The sequence below is a fragment of the Saccostrea cucullata genome, unplaced genomic scaffold (genome assembly GCF_032062105.1).
Source record: "Saccostrea cucullata isolate Sc308-1 unplaced genomic scaffold, CSIRO_AGI_Scuc_v1 ctg1762, whole genome shotgun sequence".
Classification (NCBI taxonomy): Eukaryota; Metazoa; Mollusca; class Bivalvia; order Ostreida; family Ostreidae; genus Saccostrea; species Saccostrea cuccullata.
In genome coordinates this window covers 32,959-56,662 of record NW_026929122.1, presented here as the reverse complement: position 1 = coordinate 56,662, position 23,704 = coordinate 32,959, and the positions used below count along the sequence as shown (strand labels likewise).

At 33.7% G+C, this 23,704-nt stretch overlaps 1 protein-coding gene across 1 annotated transcript in view; it reads left to right on the top strand.

Annotated features, from left to right (window-relative positions):
* LOC134279819 (uncharacterized) overlaps positions 1-16,815 on the top strand; it is a 35,911-nt gene extending 19,096 nt beyond the window's left edge. The window contains exons 3-5 of the mRNA XM_062762231.1: positions 12,996-13,283; positions 13,432-13,568; positions 16,726-16,815. Coding sequence (XP_062618215.1) covers positions 12,996-13,283; positions 13,432-13,568; positions 16,726-16,815 — 515 coding nt within the window. The remainder of the gene's footprint in view (positions 1-12,995; positions 13,284-13,431; positions 13,569-16,725) is intronic.
* Positions 16,816-23,704: the final 6,889 nt, after the last annotated feature.

Here is a 23,704-nt window from a genome sequence, read left to right as displayed (position 1 = left end):
TGTAATTTGTTGTATGTATATGCATTATTCATTATCTGAGTAATGAACCGACACAAGATAGGACACGTTCTGATCTCCATTTTGATACGTAACTATGACAACTAGTGCTAATTGTAACGGGGACCGTTACAGATGTTCCCCAAACGCTCCCCAACTCCCTTTTGGTGCCAATATTCCCTATAAGCTTCATTAAATAAGACAAACTCTATGCATTTGAGACTTTAACAACGTTTACCCAGAAGTTTACCAAGTTCATTCAAATTTTAGCATTGCACGCATGCGCATGTGAATGCACGTGCGTAATGACCATATAATCTTGTCTTCACAATCTATAGATTTTAATATACTAAATATGAAAGTATTTAATCCAAAAGTATTAAAAAATACGCTAATTCAATTGTATTTTTGATTTTACTCATTTCAAGTGCACGCACGTGCTCACATGAGCATGGCGACCATAATTTCTTGTAGAAGTCCATTACATTTATCTATGTTCTAAATCCCACCCCGTTTGGTTGAAAACCAAGGGAGTTATAGCTGTTCAAAGTTTCAGCCAATCAGATTGCAGCGCACGTACATGCACGTGTATGCATGTGCATGGTGACAATATCTTCTTGTAGAAGTCCATTATATCTATCCATGTTCCAAATCCCATCCTGTTTAGTTGAAAACCAAGGGAGTTATAGCTATTTAAAGCATAAGCCAATCAGATTGCAGCGCACGTGCATGCACGCGTTTTCAAAATAATTGCTGTATATCTTATTGTAGGATATCCTAATACATGCCTATCTTCAAAATTTCAAAGGATTTCGTCAAAAAACAAGAAAGATATTGAGACTTTAGTTTCAGCCAATCAGAGCGAAGCGCATGTGCATGCGCGTGAGATCTTGCTTTTTTGACCATGTCAACTTGTCTATGCTTCTAATATATACTTCTAATATGAGTTTTAAAGCATATCATCAATAATTTAAATAGTTACGTATGTATCAATTATACTGGACATTTCTCGTGTTGCACGTGCGAGCTCTTGCAAGCACACGTGCATGCACATGCTTTCATGATATTTCTTTTATTACGGGCTGTAGATCTCCCTAATGTATGACTATGTTCAAAATTTCAAATGATTTTATCAAAAAACAAGAAAGATATTGAGACTTTAGTTTCAGCCAATCAGAGCGAAGCGCACGTGATTGCACGTGCGATCTTGCTATTTTGACCATGTCATGTTGTGCATACTACCCTTATATCCTTACATTATGAGTTTCAAAACATTTCGTCTAAAAATAGAAAAGTTACGGTTATATCCATTATATATTGGTCATTTCAAGTTTTGCACGTGCACGCTCTTGCAAGCACGTGCGCGCAAAATGACCTTGATTCCGCAAATCTACATAACATGCCTACTTACCCTAAAAAGGTTTCACCTAAGTCGAATGTGTAGTTTACATGATCACTCGCGGACAAAATTTTCCCAGGAAGAAAAATAATAAGAATAATAATAATAAGAAACAGAGTAAAAACAATATGTTCCCCAACTTCGTTTGGGGAACATAATAACATGCATGAAAATTGTACATGTGTAAATGTAATGAATATTTAGCCATACATGTTCTTATCTAAATTATACATTCAATTCCATTGAATCTGTGAGTTATACTAGTATTGGTAATAAAACGGTAATTGGTAAATTGTGAGCCAATTTTAATAAAAAAGAGGTATCTTTAGTCTAACTGTTGACATATCTATTATAACCGTATAATCCCTAATAACCGCCCCGGGATTTAGATTATTGGAAAAAAGGGGGCGGTTAATTTGGTATTCTCAAAAATGATATTGAATGTCAAATTTTAACTTCAAGAAATCTTTTGAAAAACAAAATACAAGGAACCTCTAAAATTAATGTCTAACTTCACTTAAAGTGAAGACAATCCAACCAAATTATGCAAATAACTCATTTTACACTGAGAAATTTTATAATAGACACATTTTATTTTCACTTTCTTCAATTTTTTGATACCATTCTTGTTGATTTTAATCGATATACAGGGGGCCATTATTTCTTGACCATTGAAAAAGACCTAAGGGGGTGCTTATAGGGACAGGGGCGGTTAATAGGGATTATACGATATTTATCATCTGACTTTGTTTATCGATATCAGGTCATTGATGATTTATTAACTTTCAACATAAGCAACGCCACGCGCTTGCTTCATCAGTTTTCCACAAACACATCTTGTTTTAGGATGTAGAACCTTTAGATAATTGAGTCAAAGATAAAGTCCTTTTAAAAAAATCTTCAGTTACCCTTGTCCTGTCTATGTGGCGACTGTCTTTTATCCTTTTCTAAATATACAATTTCACATTTAACTAGTGCTAATTGTAACGGGAACCGTTACAGATGTTCCCCAAACGCTCCCCAACTCCCTTTCGGTGCCATATTCCCTGTAAGCTTCATTAAATAAGACAAACTCTGTGCATTTTTGACTTTAACAATGTTTTTCCAGAAGGATACCAATTATATTCAATTTTTAGCATTGCACCCAAGCGCATGTGAATGCATGTGCGTTATGACCATATCATCTTGTCTTTCAAGTGTATTTTCAAATATACTCGTTTCAAATGCACGCACGTGCGTGCACGTGCTTGATGATCATACCTTCTTGTAGGAGTCCCTTACATCTATCTATGTTCTTAATCCCATCCTGTTTGGTTGAAAAACAAGGGAGTTATAGCCATTTAAAGTTTCAGCCAATCAGATTGCAGCACACGTGCATGCGCGTAATTTCATGATTTTTTTTATATCATTTTGTAGGATATCCTAATGCATGACTATATTTTAAATTTCAAAGAATTTCGTCAAAAAACAAAGGAGAAATAGCAATTTAAAGTTTCAGCCAATCAAATTGCAGCACACGTGCATGCGCGTGATTTCATGATTTTTTTCTATATCATTTTGTAGGATATCCCAATGCATGACTATATTTTAAATTTCAAAGAATTTCGTCAAAAAACAAAGGAGATATAGCCATTTAAAGTTTCAGCCAATCAGCTTGCAGCACACGCACATGCGCATGCTTTCATGAAAATTCTTATATATCATGCGGTAGATCATTATAATGTAGGACTATGTTCAAAATTTCAAAGGATTATGACAAGAAACAAGAAAGTTATTGATACTTTAGTTTCAGCCAATCAGAGCAAAGCGCACGTGCATGCGCGTGAAATCTTGCTATTTTGACCATGCTATCTTGTCTATACTACTAATGTATCCTTACATTATGAGTTTCAAAAAATTTCATCAAAAAATAGAAAAGTTACGGCAATATCCATTATATTGGTAATTTCACCTAATGCACGTGCGCGCTCTTGCAAGCACGTGCGCGCAAAATGACCTTTGTTTGGCAACTCTACATAACATGCCTGCTAACCCTAAAAAGGTTTCACCTAAGTCGGATGTGTAGTTTACAAGATCACTCGTGGACAAAATTTTCCCAGGAAGAAGAAAAATAATAATAATAATAATAATAATAATAATAATAAGAAGAAACAGAGTAAAAACAATATGTTCCCCAACTTCGTTTGGGGAACATAATAAACAAGCACATAAAAAAAACAAATACATGACTGGGCTGAAAACAGAAGCAATGCAAAAATGCCATATTGGAAAATATTGAATATACAAATGTAAATGTATATCAAAAAGTACAAACCTGTCAAATGATCTTTATATCTAATTTAATTTCCTAGTTTTCTAACTCCAGACCTATTTATACAGATTTACTATCACGACAACAAACACTGAAACAGAAGACCTGACTCTTTAATTCTTTAACATAATGATATATCACAATCTTAACTAGTATAATCTGTATCGTCTTAAAATCCGTTATCCTAACTTTATCTTTTACCTTCCGTAAACTATATAATCTATTTAAACATATTATTTAAACTATATACGAGGGGCGTTCAATGAATAATGTCACCGGTGCTCGGCAAGAAACAAAAAAGCGCTTTTCTATGATTTAGCCCTAATGATTAAAGTAAAAGATTCTCTTTCAATGAAAACACATGCCCACAACATTTTTATTAAGGTCTTCCGTCTAAACGGAAGACCTTATAGTTATTGTACTGATTCTTCTTCTTATTATTTTTCTGACACGATTTATCGACGACTACTGGATAGAATTACATGATTTTCAGGAAAGATGTGTTGTAGGATACTCTTGGAAGTTTTTGGAAATTCCTCTCTGGTGCGAAGTTTTGGACCGTTTTCCTGATTTTAACACGACAATTTGTCTACGATTAAACTCAAAAAAGGTAAAAGATATCAATGTGAAACTTTCAGAGTTTATAGATAATGATCAATACTTTCCAGGATGCGACTTTTCGTTCGTCGTCAGTACTTCCTGTCGCTACCGGAAGCCAATTCAAAAAGTCCAATTTTCAAATTTCTTTGTTTTTCAATATTTTCATTTATTTTTAGAATATTAATAGAGACACTTCTATTGATGCTTACTATATAGGTTTTTTTTTAATATTGGTTAATCTGAACTCTAGATATTAATATTTGAAAATCTGAAGCGGGCCCAAGATGGCGGCTGTCTCTGTCAACTCCGCCATTTCGCGAGTAGGGGCTTATGGAGGCAGCTGAGCGTTTGATTAAACCATTCTGACATCAGGATACATGAAATGCAAAAAACTACTTGGACTCTCACGTAGTAGTACGTTGCAATTCAGTGTCAATCTTAAAAAAACTTAATTTCCGTTTCACTGCCTTAGTGTTACTGGCTAGATACAATATGTAATGTGTACAATGTGTTAAATATACTTTTTTAACGCCGAAATAAAATAAAGGTGATAAGAATGTTTTATTTAATTAATTACATTGAAGTTATTGCACCTCTTTAATAGATCAGTACAAAGAAAAGGTGCGAATTATTTACGCGTGGCGTTTGACACGAAATTATGAATAGTGGCCCGCCTTTTATGATTCTTAGACAGGTGTTGCAAAAGTATACACAAGTATATTTAAAGCAGTATTCCCAATAGCTAAATGGTTCGCGCGTTGGGGAGAAAAGAGAAAAAAAGGCGCATTGACGTTGGCGACCTGGATTCAATCCTCCTTGTGATCAAAATTTTGAATCACTTTTCAGCTCGATTTTACAAGTTTTTTTTCCTGAATCGGACGGAAGACCTCTCGATGCGCTCAACGAGATCGTATCTAGTTGAATTTCTAATTGTTCTAGAACACATTTTTGAGTATGATCCTTTCTATACTGGAATATGGCAGGCCTATGATATCCTGTACTTGTTTTTTCTTTATGAAAGGTGTTTTTTTTTAAAGATTTGGAAATGAAACAAGTCAAACGTTGAAAGTACTGGCCAATAATGTTTGCGTGACAAAATATTAACTTTCTTTTTATTCCCAGAACTCCTTTACTATTCATGGCCTGTGGGGTTTGGACGCCGTCATGAAGAAATCTAATGTAGTGAGTTCCTCATTCTGGCTCCTTCCTCTCATAAACCTTCACTTTTTTTGCAAAGATTTTGCTATCTAGATTCTACCAGAAATTGGAATTTCTTCCACAAGAAGAATTTTAACAACAAGACCACTAGTATTAAAGAAAATGGCATATACAACTGTTTTGTGCTCTTTCAATTCTTTGTTCTTTTCAGCTCTTTGCTGTTTTGTCAAGTGTATCTCATTGTAAATTTGTTTTGAGGGTTTAAAGCAAAATGGATTCAAGTTTCATTATCTGTTTGAATATCAGACAAACATGGATAGTTACATTTATTATTTTTTAAACAAATTATTCAGATATTCTTACTTCTTGTCGTTTTCACTCAACGAAGTTGGGAGGAGCTTATGTGATACCCTCGGCGTCGGCGTCGGTGTCGGTGTCGGCGTCGGCGTCCTATGTTAAGGTTAAGTTTTTTGGGGCAGTTTTCTTTTTAAGTACTCCTATGTCCTTTATTGATTAGACATGCATGGAAGATGCTTCTAGTGTCTTTCATTGTACCTGTCCAAGATTCAGATGCTGCAGTTTAAACTAAGAAATGACCAGATAAATGTTTTTTGGAGCAGGTTAACATTTTTGGTGCAGTTTTTGGTGTAGGTTTCTTTTCCAAGTAACTATAAGCCCTATGTTGACCAAACTTGCATGGATGATACATCTAAGGATGCATACTACAGGGCTTGCTTCGGATGCTGAATCTGACCTACATTTTCCGGTTGAATGAACAGGTTAAAGTTTTTGGTGCAGGTTTCATTTCCAATTAACTAAAAATTTTATGTTGACCAAACATGCATGGATGATACATCTAAGGATGCATACTACCAGGCTTGCTTCGGATGCTGAATCTGACCTACATTTTGCGGTTGAGTGAACAGGTTAAAGTTTTTGGTGCATGTTTCATTTCCAAGTATCTACAAGTCGTATGTTGACCAAACTTGTATGGATGATACATCTAATGATGGATACTATCAGGCTTGCTTCGGATGCTGAATCTGACCTACATTTTCCGGTTGAGTGAACAGGTTAAAGTTTTTGGTGCAGGTTTTAATTCCAAGTAACTATAAGACCTATGTTGACCAAACTTGAATGGATGATACATCTAAAGATGCATACTACCGGGCTTGTGTCGGATGTTGAATCTGACCTACATTTTCCGGTTGAGTGAACAGGTTTAAGTTTTTGGTGCAGGTTTTATTTGCAAGTAACTTTAAGCCCTATGTTGACCAAACTTGCATGGATGATACATCTAAGGATGCACACTACAGGGCTTGCTTCGGATGCTGAATCTGACCTACATTTTCTGGTTGAGTGAACAGGTTAAAGTTTTTGGTGCAGGTTTCATTTTTAAGTAACTATGAGTTCTTTAATGACCAAACTTGCATGGATGATACATATAAGGATGCATACTACCAGGCTTGCTTCTGATGCTGAATCTGACCTACTTTTTGTGGATGAGTGAAAATGTTAGTTTTTGATGCATGTTTCATTTCCAATTAACTATGAGCCCTATAATGAGCAAACTTGCATGGACGATACATCTTAGGATGCACACTAATATACTTGCTTCTGATGCTGAATTTGACATACATTTTTCAGAAAGTAGACCAGGTAAAAGTTATTGTTGCAGGTCTAGCTATTTCCAAAAAACTATAAGGCTTATATAACAGTGTATAAACCAAACTTGCACAAATGTTGCATCAAGAGATGAAAACTCTCAAATTTGCTTCAGATGCTGGATTTTGATTACATTTTCATGAAGAAGAATTAGATTAATTTTTTTATGTAGGTCTATTTCAAAGTATCAGCTTAAATATTTTCATTTTTGGAATGTACACTATTTGTTGGTTAATTGTGTGACTTTGCCTTACTTAAAGACAACATTCGTTGAGGTGAGCTCTGTAATCTCTGATTACCTATGTTTCAAAATACTGGGTGACCTTTGAGTATTTAACTTTTTTATTATCAAATGTTTCTTTAAAACAGTATGAACTACCCCCAAAATAATGTCTTTCAAATTTACTATGTGTTTTAAAGTCATTCAAACATATTCAGTGATAATTTGTTGAAATTTAGCAAATATACATTGGTTGTTGTAAGTCCTTGTAGCCAAGGACGGTATCCCTTTTTAATGCCCATTATATCATATTTTATTACTGAAATCCACCTGCTGATGTGTGTATAAAACAGGTATTGGTTGCTGTAAATTTAACATATTTCAATTAATATACACTTGGGACTCTTAACAAGTTTTAAAGCAGCTTTAACGAAGCGTTTATTTTCACTCTAGTTTACGGATTCTTGACTATTCATTTTAAAAGCAGTGTCTCGAGTAGCCCTTGTTTCCCAGCTTCTCACAATAGAATTATAATATGAAAAGCGCTCACATAAACTGTTATCAACTCATTAAAGATTCAATAATTAAAAAGAATCAGAGGCAGTAAGCATATATGAACTGCCCAATATTTTAAAAACATTTTTTTTTATCAGTACTATCGTTAAGATGGTTTATTTTTCATATAACGAGATGACCAGTTTGATGTAAATATAAATACAATTTTCAACATTTGATTTGTATAGTTGAGTTATCAACATGTGAAGTTGTGTGATTTTTCCGGAATTGAGAAATTTCCATCAAATTCTCACATTCCAAACAAGATTTAGATACGGCCGCAAGCAAACAAAACAGTAAAAATTTAATAGATTGTTTAAAATGACACAATAAATTATATCCCAAAATATAATTCTGTTGTTTGCATGCGGCCACCATGAAAAATACATAAAACGATGTTTTTCGAGGCTCTATTTTGATCGCTTCCGGTTTCGGTTTTTTATATTCAGACGTAAACAAAGTTGGATGAGTCAAAAACAGACAAAGTGACGGTAGATTTATCGAAGTTCTAACCATTTAGCAGGTAGGGATGAATTGAAAATCAGAGCATTTTTCATTTTGCATGCACTATTTACATGCATAGTTCAAAATTAAATCCCCTCCCAAACATAATTGATAAAAGATTTGACATGACAGACTCCGCTAACTCCAGGAACTCTGGGAGACGGTAATCATGTCAAACAGTTGAAAATAGAAAATGTGTATCTAAACTATAAATACACAATCTTTCTATGTTGGTGTTTATAAAATGCTAACATATTTTACTGTCTGAGTACAAATACAACCGAGTCTAGCGTTTGTGTATTCAAAGGACATTACTCTGGTACGTATGCAAATGTACGGTGTGACGGTGTGCAACAAAAGTCAAAATAAAAAATAAAAATATATTGGTAATTTTTTTTTTTTTGTTTTGTTTTGTTTTTTTTATGTCTTTTGTTTTTTTTTGGAAAACAAAATGAAAACAGTTAGTTTCTTTAAAATTAACTAACACCACTTAATCTAATAAATTTTCTTTGCAGAATAAATAATATAAATTCTTTCTATTTTTCTTGTGGGGACAATGTATTTTTTTGTTTTTTTAACCAATTAATTAAAATATTATTAATATAAAATTAACCTTTTGTGAACTTGAAATTAAAAAATAATTAGATTACCTTGGAATATTATAAATTGATTTAAATCACCATTTTTAAATATAAAATTTAAAATTTAAAAATAAAAAAAAAATGTTTGTCATAATTAAAAGTTTCATATTTTTTGTTTTTATTTAAAGTACCTTGTAATGTCTTAGCCTTTTACTTTTATTCATTAAAATCAATAAAACTCCTATTTGAATTGATTTCATGAATGAAAAATAGATATATTATACCTGGTAACATTATCCTTTATTTATAAGTTACATGTACGAGGGATGTCCCGTAAAATCGTGGACAAAACGTTTTTCTCGAAAAGTAATAGGCGCACTAAGCTTAAATGCTTATTTATCATATTTCAGTGCATGATAATTTTTTTGATGAAATATAGGCACAAATAAAGATTTTATTAGACTTGAATGTGCACGGGGTACTGTCCTTCGGCGCACGGTCAAAAAACAAGGTTTTACTAAAGATTACACAAGTTTAAATTCAAAATAAAAGTTTTAAATACATAAGATTTGAATTAAAATTATCCTGATTCAATTCCACAATCAATTTTGTAGTCTTTGTAAAAATTTTAAGGCATTTGGTTAATATTTTGGTAGTTTCTCGAGCATTCGAAATGGGAAAGTGGTAAACACAACACACGAAAAATGTCGACGTTTTATGACGTTACGGCGCACAACAGAGCGGTTCAATTTTATTTCAATGTTGTAATGACACCTTTAGAGAATTGAAATGACCATAGAAAAAAAAGATTATAAAAATATCACCATATCTTAAGTATGCAAATGAAATGGAAGTTTTCTTAGCAAAGTCTTTTTGATCGAGGCCCTGGGGAATACAAAACAAACGGACAAACTCTTAATGTAATAGCAAAAGACGCTGTCACAGTAGACCGCCGATATGAGATTTTTTATTAGTTGAATGATGGTGAGAATATTGTCCGTAACTTACTGATAAATCTTCAGAGGATCGCATGAGGGTGCCAATTGGTTCTTCGACTGTCTATGGAGCCTTAAGAATGTGTATCAATGAAATTCCTAAATAAAGTCGGAATCATCCAACTTCATTTTCAGCAATGATAAAACGTGACGCTGTTTTAGACACTTTGACGTTATAATCCATGCGCCGTAAGGTTATACAATACATGGCATAAAATCTCATAATTTGTTTATTTATGCATATATTTATCTGAAATTTGCTGTGTATATTACTAAAATATGTACTAAATAATAGTGAAAATTTAAGAACGCAGTGATGTTTATTTTTCACATTAGACAACTTGTCCACGATTTTACGGGACAACCCTCGTAAATATAAGTTACAAAGCATCCATGCATTATACATTGATATGTGAATAGATTAGTTATCGCTTAAGTTTTATTTGTAATATTGGTATTTTTTTTATACTAAAATCTTAATTACATTGAAAATGATAATTTTGATATTACTCAAAAATTATTTTTCAAAATCACATGCTAAGTTGTTTCTTTCTTTTTACATTAATAAATTATTTCCTTCTTTCATAAATAAAGAAAATCCTATGCAAATGTATATTCACTGTACAAGTAAACCCCCCTTCCATAATTAAAGACAAAATGTGCATACATAATGTATACAGAAAAAAACTCATTTAGTACGAACATTCATTTAGTGAATTTACGAATATAGCGAAGTCATCTTGGATCCCCAGTAATATTATAAATTAAATGCATTTCTTATATGGTTAAAACGAATTACGAATATAGCGAAGTAATTTCATAGGTCCCAGAGACTTCGCTATAATCAAGTTTTGCTGTATATAGTATTTTAATTTTGATATTTATATTTTAATTGTAGAATACGTGGAGATGGTCCAAAACAATATCCTGTTACCGGAGCTGTTACTGGTTGGTGTTGTCAGTGTCGTGCTTGAGCCAGAGTTGTCGGGGCATGTGCCCATGTGGCCTCAGTATTGTGGTTTCTTGGCTATGAAAAACACACTAACTATGCATATAGACCTACTCCAAGACTGGGCTGACTACTTTGAGGATGCAGCTGTGCAACCTGCAGTAATGGATGGCTCAACAGAAAGTGAAATGAGTGCAACAGAAGAGTGATATGAATTGCAACATTTGTTTATTGAGAGTGAACATTCTACAGGTTATGATATCCAGTGCATCAGACTCCCATTATTGTTTTCAACAATATGCATCACAAAATTGACAAAACGTTTCTCAGATAATAGTAACTATATGTATATACATGTAGTTCATTATGCAATTTGTTGATTCGCATATTGAACTTAAGTTTGTTAATTTTACATGACTCTATACAAGTACTTGTTATTTGTTGTAGTACAATGTAATTACAAAACATTTCCAGACGAACATGTACTAGAATAACTTATTCTTTGATGCTTGATTCATTTTTATGACATTGTGAGGATGATAAACATTATCTTATTATGAGTAAATGCAGTGTATAAGTCATGAGTGGTGTGATGATTAACTTTTTCGTAATAGTAAAGGTGAGTGAGGGCAGTTCTGGAATTTGTTTATGCAAACTGAAATCCCTTGTTGTTTTTGTCAAGATTAATGAATTGTTATTAAAAACGTTAGTTGAAGACAATTCTTGTTTGTTCACTTTGTGCATTCAATGTATTTTTACGTTAAATACATAAAATAGAACTTGTCGTTGAAAAATTAACATTTTTCCTGTAAATTCAAAATAATATAAGGGTTTTTTTCTCATTTATAGTTTTTGATAGAATTAATAGGATTTTATTTAAAATATTTTTACCATATAGTACATATTGTAAGTAGAGTCCATTTAAAGACATGTTAAGTCCCCAGGTATCTCTGATTTTGAACATGAAAACAACTGTTTTACATTAAAATTCAGTTTTTTACCACTTTTAGCTAAAATAGTTTTTATTCACATGTTTAAGATCATTTCTGTTGTATTTGTATTAAAAATGTATTATTTAAATCTTTGGTAAAATTTACAGAGAAAAAATTATTAAAAATTTCCAGAAATCATTGAAAAGTGTGTTATATTAGCATTTTTGACCCCAAAATGTCGTGAAAGTGGTTTTTTCATCAAAATCTATCTGAAAAGGTGTGATTTAACCAATTTTTTTTTTTAAATATTTAAAACACTTTGTTTAATATGTTTTAGGGCATGTTTAGGGTCTTAATGCCCCCTGATTCTTCAAAAAAAAAAAAATCAAACTTAATTGCATATTATTTCTATTTTGTGTGTTATTCAGCTACTGACATTATTTGATATTTACATTCGCTGTGTTTTTCTACTAAGCCTAATGTGAAATTGATTTGAAAGTCATTTTGTGTATACTCACGCGTAGAAATATACACGTAGAAACGTGTGTTAACGTGACGTCACAATGAGGCTGCAGCGACGTTAGAAAAAATGCAGCGATATAGGGCATCTAGAAATTCAAATATTGAGTATATTTTAGTTTCTTCCGAACATGTAAAATGTAAATATAAGGATTGTTTTTCAGTTTAGTGTGAATTATTGGTGTGTGAATCACACAGACTTGTCACGTAAACATATTTCATGAAGCGCACAAAACTTAAAAACATCCTTAATTGAACGTCCCTCGTACATTTCTGCATTAATTCTCTGAACATGATCTTCTGCTAAACTTACTTCCTCTTAGTAAAACTACACTAAAGATAAACAAACGGATAAAAACGGGAAACGGGCTAAAAATACACTATAAACTTTTACCTAAAAAAGACACATAAACAATTACACTTATGAGATAAAATATAATAACACCACTCTAACACTTAATATCAACAAATCACAATTATATAGAAAAAAAAATTAACCTTGTAAATTGTGACAATTTCACAACAGTCTATACTAGTAGACAGGACCCTAGAACCTGAAATTAATTTGCACTGAAAGCTTTTTTTAAAACCTTATATTCTTTTACCAAAGGCAAACCCTCAATATCTGCTGACAAACATTTCCCAACAGAGGGTGAAAATGTTACAATCACCGTCAAAACATGTCCTCGGAGCGAAAACAGTACAATATCGTGGAGTAAGTGTGGTCAAATAGTTGGCACATGTGTAAGGAACAGCTGCACTGCGGAAAACATCAAGAACGATCAATCTGAGTTAGAATCTACATTCTTCATAGAGAAAAGCAGCAATGCCAGAGATAATTGTATTGTAACTTTCAAAACAGATGATATTGGACTTAAGTACATTATGAAAATTTACAGTAAGTGAAAAAAAAAATGGTTGATCGACAATATTCTTTTTTTGTAAAAAGTGTATTTTATAGTGATATTCTGCATGTCATTATAATGAACTGATGGAGCATGTACCTGACAATTTTACATTTATAATATTATTTTGATGTATTTTAGAACACCCAGAAAAAGTTTCTGTCACAGTAAATGGAAAAAAAGACCGAAACATTCAAGTAAGAGTTACTGAATCCATAAAGCTCGACGTGAAGACATCATGCATGTATCCTCGACCGTTTATACATCTTTTTTATAAGGTATGTGTATTTTAGTTCTAAGATGCAATAATGTAGCCCTTTCCGATTTTTTTAAAATCTGATGTTTTCTAGAGCGCGAGCTCTTCGATGTTGCAGCATCTCCGTAATGGTGGGTGTAAATATATTTTAACTAGTTTTTATTGTAACGGGGATCGTTACAGATGTTCCCCAAACGCTCCCCGACTCCCTTTTTGTGCCTAATGCTTGTAAGAAGTTACTAAAATATGCTCAGTATCAAAGGATTCCATCCAAGAATTATAAAAACTACAATGATATCAACTATATATCAATTAACGTATCGCACGCGCACGCACATGCATGCAAATGCAAGATGATCATGGCATATTGTCTCAACCATTAGGCCTAACATACATCTTTATATAACGAGAATATATAAAATTACCAAAAAAATTGAATGTTACTGTTTTTCAAATAAAATGGTGATTTTAAGTTTCGTGCGAGTTCACGTGAATGTATGCATGTCCTTGTATTCAAATTTGATAGTAATATAATGTAGGAATTCATTATACCTATTCATATTCTAAATTTCGTCCCGTTTCGTTGAGAACTTAGAAAGTTATATACTTTTAAAGTTTAAGCCAATCAGATTGCAGCATACGTTCATGTGCATGCTTTCATGATAATTCTTTTATATCATGCTGTAGATCTTCAAAGAATATGAATATGTCCAAAATTTCAAAGGGCTTCGTCAAAAAACAAGACAGATATTGAGACTTTAGTTTCAGCCAATCACAGCAAAGCACACGTGCAAGCACATGCGATATTGCTATTTTTGACATGACATCATGTCTATTTTACTAACATATCCTAACATTATGAGTTTCAAAGGATTTCATCAAAAAATAGTAAAGTTGAAGCTATATCTATTATATTGGTCATTTCACGTGTTGCACGTGCACGCTCTTGCAAGCACGTGCGCGCAAAATGACCTTTATTCCGCAAAATAACATAACATATCTACTGACCCTAAAAAAGGTTTTACCTACATCGGATGAACAGTTTACAAGATCACTGCGGGACAAAAAAGTACCCAGGAAGAAGAAGAAGAAAAAGAACTAAAGAGTCTGATATTGCAAGCAGTAGCTTATGTCGTCACGAACTGGACAAAACTTTCATTTTTTCTCATCACTAAAACAATACCTAATAAGCTTGGACAACCATCAACTCCTATCAGTGCTTTCAGTACTTTGATTTAAAAATCAAAGTAAAAGAATTTTCACTTTTCCCCTGTTTCCATGGAAACTATTGACAATTTGCAATTTTTAAATGCACAATGACAGATACTAATCAATAAATCAGTAAAAGTTTCATGAAGAATGTTCAAGGGACCAAAGAGAACACTCGCGGACAAAATTCGTCGCTTTTTGCATGTTTCCATGGCAGCGGTAGCCATTTTGAACCTGACCACATGGCACAACTACAACCAGTGATCCGCCTTTAAGGAAAGTTTCAGGAAGATTGTCCCAGCCATCTCCGAGAAAACGCCTGGACAACAAAAACATGCGTACAATCGCAATATGTCGTCCCCTATTTCGTTCGGGACGACATAAAAACTAGAAAAGATCTCGTTGCGAGCAACAAGTAGGTGTCCGTCTGATTTTTTTGATAAGATCAGATATCATTTTGATTGAGATATTCCTAAAAATGATAATAATACGAAGAGATTGGTATGAGACACCTAAATCTTGAATAGTTGTATCTCAGAAATGTGAAGCATTAAATATAAAATAATATTGACATATTACAAAAACACATCTATATAAAAAGATTTTTTTAATGTTCTTGAAGATAAACCGTTCTGAAAACGTATTTAAAAATGGACTGGGTGGTAGTTGCCATTTTTAGACGATATTGATCTCCTTTAAAAGAATTTAAGAGCTCCAATTAATGGTAAAGAAAAATGATAAAATTTTAATACTAAAATGTATGATTTTTTTCTATGCTAAACGATAGCTATAAAATTCAAGATATCATATCTTAATTATCAAGGTATCATGTTAAGGGTTTCCGTACATTTGAAGCACTAGCAGTTCATGCAATTTTTTTTTCTATTTTTCTGTTGAAATAAAAAAAAAAAGAAACATTACAGTGAAATTAAGTCAATACTACAGTATTATTTATATATTAAGATAGTTTCGATAAAAGAAATAACTGTATATAAATAAAATGAAATTAAAAGAGATTCCTAAACAAAATAATATACGAATTAGATCGGGTATTTGTTTAAGATAATTAATACAAGATATTTCAGGATGTTCAGCAAAGGAGATTTCAAGTGTTGAGAAATGTAATTAATCGTTTAGGCTATAGAGGTTGTCTGACTATTTTGTTTTTGTGAAATCATACACTTCTAGTGAATCTTAGATATTCATACCCAAATATGTGCAGAGCCTAATTAGTAAAAAAACATAAATGTTATACATCATAACTCCACTACGAATATTTTACGATTGGTTGTTTAATTGGTTATTGTTAACCGCCGAGTCGACAAAATTTCAACTTTTTGTTTCTCTGATTGCCCGCGGTGAGCGATACATTTCATTGAAATCCAGATAAATGATCTTTTTCTTGCCAATTAAGGCGGCTGTTATCTTTGACAAGGCTTTGCTGTACTTGCAATTGATAACTTAAATGATAAGCCTTGTAGGATCAGTATTATTGCTTTCATGATCATCGGCATTTTCAGTGTTTGCTTAACAAAACCTTTGCCTATATTTATGTTTGTATCCGTCACATTCAAATAATCTATTTTGATGAATAACTTTCAATACCTGAGCCCCTTATTATAAACGTTTGATTGCAAGTATTGTTAATGTCTGTGGCAAGTTATATATTATGACCGATTGATATGCAATGGATATATATATCAAGATTACAAGTGAAGTTTAAAATTTTATAGTGGCTAAAGAAATATAATGTTTAACGATGCTGTGTTTTATTGGTTTGAATAAGCCAGGTCACAAAATATACCTATTAACGGCTCAGATTACAAGAAAAAGGGATTGGAGTTTTATCCGACTTTACAACCTTAACTAGCTGGGTAGACAGTTTCAAAGACATTCTGAATTTCTACAAGAAAAATCAAAAAGTTTTTAATACTGCGGTAGTTGTAATATTTTTAATTGTGATGAAACAGGTCTTTTTTCCTTCACAACCTGAGAGCTTTCAGCTGAAAGGCAGTGAATGTAACCCACAAGTGTATACGAGTGACTTGTGCATGCAATGATACTTGTTTGTAGCATATCCAGAGAAAAACGTGAGATCCTTGTAATCGGAAAAGCTGCTCATCATTTATGTTTCCAAAATGTAGATTTACATGCAAGAAAAAAAAACATGCAGGGCAGGTGACTTTTTCATTAGATTATACGCAAAAAAAAAAAATAAATAAAAATGCGAAAACAAAGAAGGAAAAACATTTTGTTACCAGTCTTTGTTCGTAGCTATGCATTTCAAATACCGTGTTTTTGTGTGATTCTTTGGATTTACAACTTTCATTAAGAAATAAACAGATAGCTTTACAGTAAATTACCAGAGCTGGTTAAACTTTATTAATTATCCGTTCGAAGTTTTTAAAACTTACTTTCACAGTGCGATATTCTCTAACCCGGATGTTGTATTGTTCATTCAAGAATTCTTGAACCACTGGTTGCCAGATAAGTTATGCTGTAATATGTGAAAATGTGGGAACAATTAAGACTATAGCAAATGTAGCTTATACAGTTAATATTTTTCTGTGTCTGATATGATGGTTACCATCAAGGCATCGTGGTAACTGTAGTTTGTTGATATTTTTTCACGTCTGCTTGTTAGGATGTTGATAATTACACATGATCAAGTATTGTCGCTCCTTCTGTTGTATTAAAATTAACCATTTGTTTGAAGCCTAGATTGGTCAGAAAAGTGTGAATAGATCCTGCAGATCTGGCATCTTCATTGAAGTCTCCAAGAAAAACACTGAACTTTCTTTGTGATTTGTAATAAGACACCACCTTTTCGAATTGTAATAAGAACTGGGAAACATCTAAAGAAAATGGCCGATAGACAGTTACAACAACTATAGCTTGTGAAACACACTTCACGCAGATGCCCTCAACATTCTTTATAGGAAGTGAAGAAACAATATTTTCATGTTCAGTTTCTTTGTTGTAAACTGCAACACCTCCACCCTTTGATGCACGCAGTTTTGACATTTGAGCATTGCTCTCATCATATACATCTCCTCTTGTTGCTTGGTGAAAATGGAAATCGTTTATTTTTAATGAACTAATGTTTTGTCCAGATCTTATCCAAGTCTCTGTCAAGCAAATGATGTCTGCATTCCTACAGTGAATGTCCTTTCTCAGATCTTCAAAATGTTTATTGAGACTCTGAATGTTATGTAAATAAATTGTAATACCTTGTTCTGATGCATCAAAGTATGGTAGTATTAATTTTGGCATTCCTTGCAAAGCTGATTTGACTTCTGGGTCAGCGTATATCTTTTTCTTGAACGACTCAATGTCATTCGTTTTGATGAATAATCCTTGTTTTGATGTAAATCTGCTCAACGCAATATATCCTTGTCCAGGAGGAAACGTCCGATCTAAATTTACTACAACCTTGTCAACTGTCATGCCTTGTATTTTGTAAGCTGTGCAAGCCCAAGACAATCGTAATGGAAACTGATGTCGAACAACATTCTTTTTTTTTCTGTTCTAGCATCTTCTCTTGAACACTTTCAATCAAAACGATGTTTCCATTTCTTGTTTTATTTCCAGACTTCATGCCAACATTGATGTTGTCAAATATTACTCCTACTGCAACAACATTGTTTACGCCATGTATTTGACCATATGCGTTATATGCCCCATAACTCCATTTACTAGTCCGTCTTTTATATTGCAGTTTCTTGTAAGCATGACTCTTGCTCCAACTCCCATTAACAAACTGCTAGAAAGATTGTCTGTCCTCGACCGTGTCCATGGCTTTTTTCTTAACATAAGCTTGCCTGATGATCTATCCTTGGTTATGTCTTGCACGTCAATCTCAACAATGTCTTCACATGTTCCCCTGAGCATTGTCAAGTTATAGACATTTACTTCGTCATTTGTTGCGTAGACGTGAAGATTATCATGTGGCCCTTCCCTTACATATTCTTTCAAGATAGAATCTGTTCCATACTCCAGTGGTTCTTTTATTTCTCTACTTCGAAGTGAATTCAGTGATGTTGCAAATGAGATGTCTTCACGGTGCCGCATAATTTCAGATAACTCCGCCGCTTTGAATAGGTCAAGCCAATGATCAACAGGTTAAGCAACATTTTCTTTATACAACCCTTCACCTTTGCGCTGTTTTACTGGAGGAAGTTGATAGAAATCTCCAACAGCTATTACAGAAACTCCTCCAAATGGTCCCCTGCATTTCTTAATCGGTACAAGTCTTTCAGGAACATAGTACAATAATCTTTTGTAAACCATTGAAATTTCATTTATAACCAGAATTTGCAGGTCTCCAAATTGCACTCTCATTTCACTTAGACTCTGATCTCTCAATGGTTCATATGGCAAAGACATACATTTTGACACTGAAAATAAATAATGGATAGTATTTCCCCCAATATTGAAAGCAGCTGTTCCAGTAAAAGCAGCAAGTAGTACTGATACACCGTCAAATGTCAATTTCTTTCCAAGTATTCGTGATGCCTCATAATGTATGGCTTTGATTAGATGGCTTTTGCCTGTTCCTGCTCCACCACTTATAAATATGTGCAGGGTGCCAGTTCTTTTCTCCAAAATGTTTTTTCAAATACCATTCCCTAACTAAGTAAAATACCTTTGTTTGAGTCTCGTTTAAATTTTAAAGGATTTTTATTGTCTCCTCCTTTGACTGTATATTCTGTTTTACTTTGAAAAGAACATCACAATTTATTTCTGTTTGCATGTCTGGCAAGTCTTCTGTCACATTCAGATCCAAACTTTTATTTCTCTCATAAGAGCATTCCTCTCTCATTAGTTCTGTCTCAGGACAAAGGTTTGCCCATGCATCCTCGGGTTCTCCGATGTTTTCGAAAGTATCCATTGCCTCTGCAATTAGTTCTTCATTTTCATCATAACGCAATCGGTGTGTATCAACAATTGATTTGACTGATTGCACACTCTTCTTTCCCGTGATTCGCACATGTCCATTTTCATAAAATGTTTCGTAAAGATCAAATTCTGGAGATTTAATTGAGGCTCTGTCCAGTAGGGCAAGAACAATTGAAGCAGGCTTTGATAATACTTTTCTGATATTTTTTCTGCACTGAATCTGGGGTATCTTATTACAGCTGGCTTTCTGTGTGTTCTTCTTTGGATAAATCCTTTAATATTTTGAAGTTCAAAAACATTTTCGTTTAAACTCTTTGGAACCTGTGATTTAGCAAGTATTCTAAATTCTGAGCAAAACTCTACCAAACACATATTCTAAAAGTAAGGTTTTTTTGGTCGATTTGCATACCTTTCCACTAGATTTGTTATCCAAATGTCATCTTCATCGTCGTCATTTTCATCATGTTCATCGTCCCCCAGACTATGTTTTCTTTTCAGCTGTGACAATGGTTTCGTCAGTCGAGTAGGATTTTCCCCAACAGGTACATGTACAAACACTACTTTTCTCGAACATTCTTTCATCTTCAAGTTGCATACACGATATACAGCTTCCTGTGCGCTCACTTCCCTATGACTTAAGTAGGCAGAACCAATTTTTAAAGTTGTTCGTGCACATTCATTTTCTCTACTACCTATATTTTGGTTTGTATCAACACCATTCCCATTTCCCTCTCAAACTTTGAAATGTATGAAATTATGTAGACAATGCTGCTAAATGGATCCAAAACAAAATGAATATCCATATTGGCATCCCAGTATTTCAAAAGACATAGATTATACTGATTGATCAAGAGCTCGCATGGATTTCTGTCTAGAATAACTGTTCTTTGCTAACCTTTTGTGTGCATCCTCATAGTGCTCTTTTGTCAAATCCAGATGCTCAAAAATCTCTTCTGTAGTGTGTGTTTCATTTGCTTCATCTTGCACCTCATTCCAAACTCTCAGTAATATTTCTTTAAATATTGAGCGTTCATGTTTTAAATCAGTACATTCTGCAGCATTCTCCAAGCTCTCTTGTTCTACAGGAGAATTTATGTATGTACCAACTGAAGGTGGTCTAGGAAAGTTAAATCTACATTCTGTACCCTTCTTTGTGCATGATTTCGAGTGCTTTCTGCTGTGTTGCTATACTGCCAAGACAATATCCTTCAGTTCCAAATCTTCATTCTGAGAAGGCACTGCACAACTTGCATATTTGTCAATGAAATTGCATACGGCTACCTCTCCGTCTTCATCAAGTTTTGGAGTATTTTCTATCCAATATAAACTGTGCATGTGAGGAAACCTTCTCTGTTGGAATTTGACTCTTTGAAAAAAAATCTGATACTTTTCCAATTGGTTCCAATGGTGAAAATATCACTTATGTTTGGAAAACATGAAAACTGTGTTCGAACATCCTAGCAACTGTGACAGGATTACTTCTCAGCACCTCATTCTTTTCGAACCAATCCATCAAACAAGGATCTCTGGTATCGGTTTGTGGTCTCAATATTGTGGCAACAGCATCATTCCATTTATGCTCCGCAGCAAAAAATGAGCAAAACCAACTTGGTATTTTTAACTGCCGAAGCATAGCAAAAAGACCCTTTTGCGCTGCTGACCAATATGCTGGTAATCCAAGTATGGGCTGCATGAATCGCAAACACTCATCATTTTTCATCAACTTCGAAAGTATATCAGGATTTTGTACCATATCTGTTGTCACAAACTGGTCACTTCCTAATTTCCTGACTGATTTTCTGATTGATATCTATGTCTTTTATATAACCTGGTTTAAATCAAACAAAAACTGACTGAAAAAATATAACTACTGTCTTTAGCATGCAAATCTTTTGTCAGTATTCAGCCCCGTGGGGATCTGGGTTAGAATAGTTCCTAATTACCCCCTTGCTTGTCTTAAAAGGCGAGTAAATGGGGCGGTCCTTCGGATGAGGCCGTATAAACCGAGGCCCCGTGTCACAGCAGGTGTGGCACGATAAAGATCCCTCCCTGCTCAAAGGCCATAAGTGCCGAGCATAGGCCTAAATTTGCAGCCCTTCACCGGCAATGGTGACGTCTCCATATCAGTGAAATATTCTGGAGAGGGACGTTAAACAGTATACAATCAATCAATCCGTCAGTATTCATCAGACGGTTGTTGAAGTATCTCGACAGTGTTATTCGTATTTCTCTATTGTCATTCCACGAAAAACGTCCAATTGGAAATAAGCATGGAAATGTTTTAGCCTTATCTCTTTTTTACTGTAACATCCTTACAGGATTATTTCCTTCACCTGGAGTAATATCATAGATATCATCAAAGAAATGATCAAGAACTTCCTGAACAATATCAACAGGCTGTAAACAAGTATCTGTTGCAATGTGCTGCTGATCATTATCATCATCATCTAACAGACTATCACTCTCTGTCATTTCCATTGAAAATCATTAAAATTTCCTTTCCAGTTTGCATCTATAGCTACATCTTCATACCACTGATTCTTTCGTTTTAAAAAAATCAATGCATTGAATATGTGCTTTGGATCAACAAACTGGTATTCGATGTACTCCTTATAATTCAACATTCTCTTCAGTTTCACTCTAACCAGAAGGTTTCATTGGCAAATTTGTAACTTTCTTCAGATCTAGTGGTACACATACAACTGGCCCATGAATATTTTTCTGACCACCATAAGGAAGAGCCATGACTTTCAAAAACGGTATATGTATTGCAATTAAGTGTTTCTCAAGGCTGTTTAGGTCTTTCAATTCCTTTGGAATATCTTCAAGGGCCATTTTGTTAAATGCTGCTTCTAATGGAAGAATCTGAGCACTGGTGACAATACTTTTCCTGAATGCACAAGTGTGCAATATTTGCTGCTTCCTCATTCTTTGCACATGTTTTTCGTTCACATCTTTGAACTTGATTTTGAAAAAAAAGAGACGATCACAGCAGCAGCCATGAATAATCAATACCCTGCATAGCTTTTCCTTTAAACATTCTCACTATCTCTTCCTGATTTTCAAGTCTAGCTTGATGAGCAATTCTCCGACTTTTAACTCTTGCCTTTTTTTTGTTAGCACACTGGAATTGTATTGTTTTTTACTGAAAGCTTTTTATTTCGATCTGAAACATTCATCACTTTTATATTTCTCAACTGCAACATGAAGTTTTCTTTCTCGGAAGTTTTCATTTTCTTTATATCTCTTTGTACTTGCAGTATTTACAAGATTTCTGTACATTTCATCTGATTTGTACTTCTGCCTGCTTTTTGCCTTTACGTCTTCTCTGTATTCAGCATTACTTTTATATTTCTGAATACTTCTCATTTTTGCTTCCTCTAGAGCTATGCTGCTCATCTGTTGCGTATCTCTCAATACTTCATTTTTTAACTTCTTTCCTGTGTTCCTCAATTACTGCATATATCTTGATACTCCTTTTTTTGACACCATCTCTATGCTCTTTATCTAGTACATATTTCTCAATACTTCTCTTTTTCACGTCTTCCCTATGATCAACATTTTTTGCATACTTGTCAATTATTTTCTTTTTGACATCTTCCCTATGGGCTTCATTTGTTAAATACCTTTCAAAACTTCTCTTTTTGCTCCTCATTTCAGTTTTACTGTGGTAGAGCAGAATCATTACAATACTTTGCTTTGCTAACTTGTTTTAAATTAGCTTGGAATTCTGCATCATTCAAGTACCTTTGAAAGGCCGATTTCAGTTTCTTCTCTCTTAATTGTACATCTTCCTGGTGTCTTTTCCTCAAAGACTTTCTCTGTTTCTCTAACGCACTTGATATTTTTTGTACCTTTGATGTGACTTGCCTGCTCTCTTGCATACGTGTTCGGTTTCGGAATAGCTTTTGATATTCCTGAGGAATTTTATCGTGTTCCATTGATTGTAGTCCAATTCTTCTCCGTTTACAGAAAGAACTACGTTGTAATGGTTCTGTTGGTGGTGATTCAGATAAATTGCACCAGTTCTACTTTGCCTACAAGGATCCA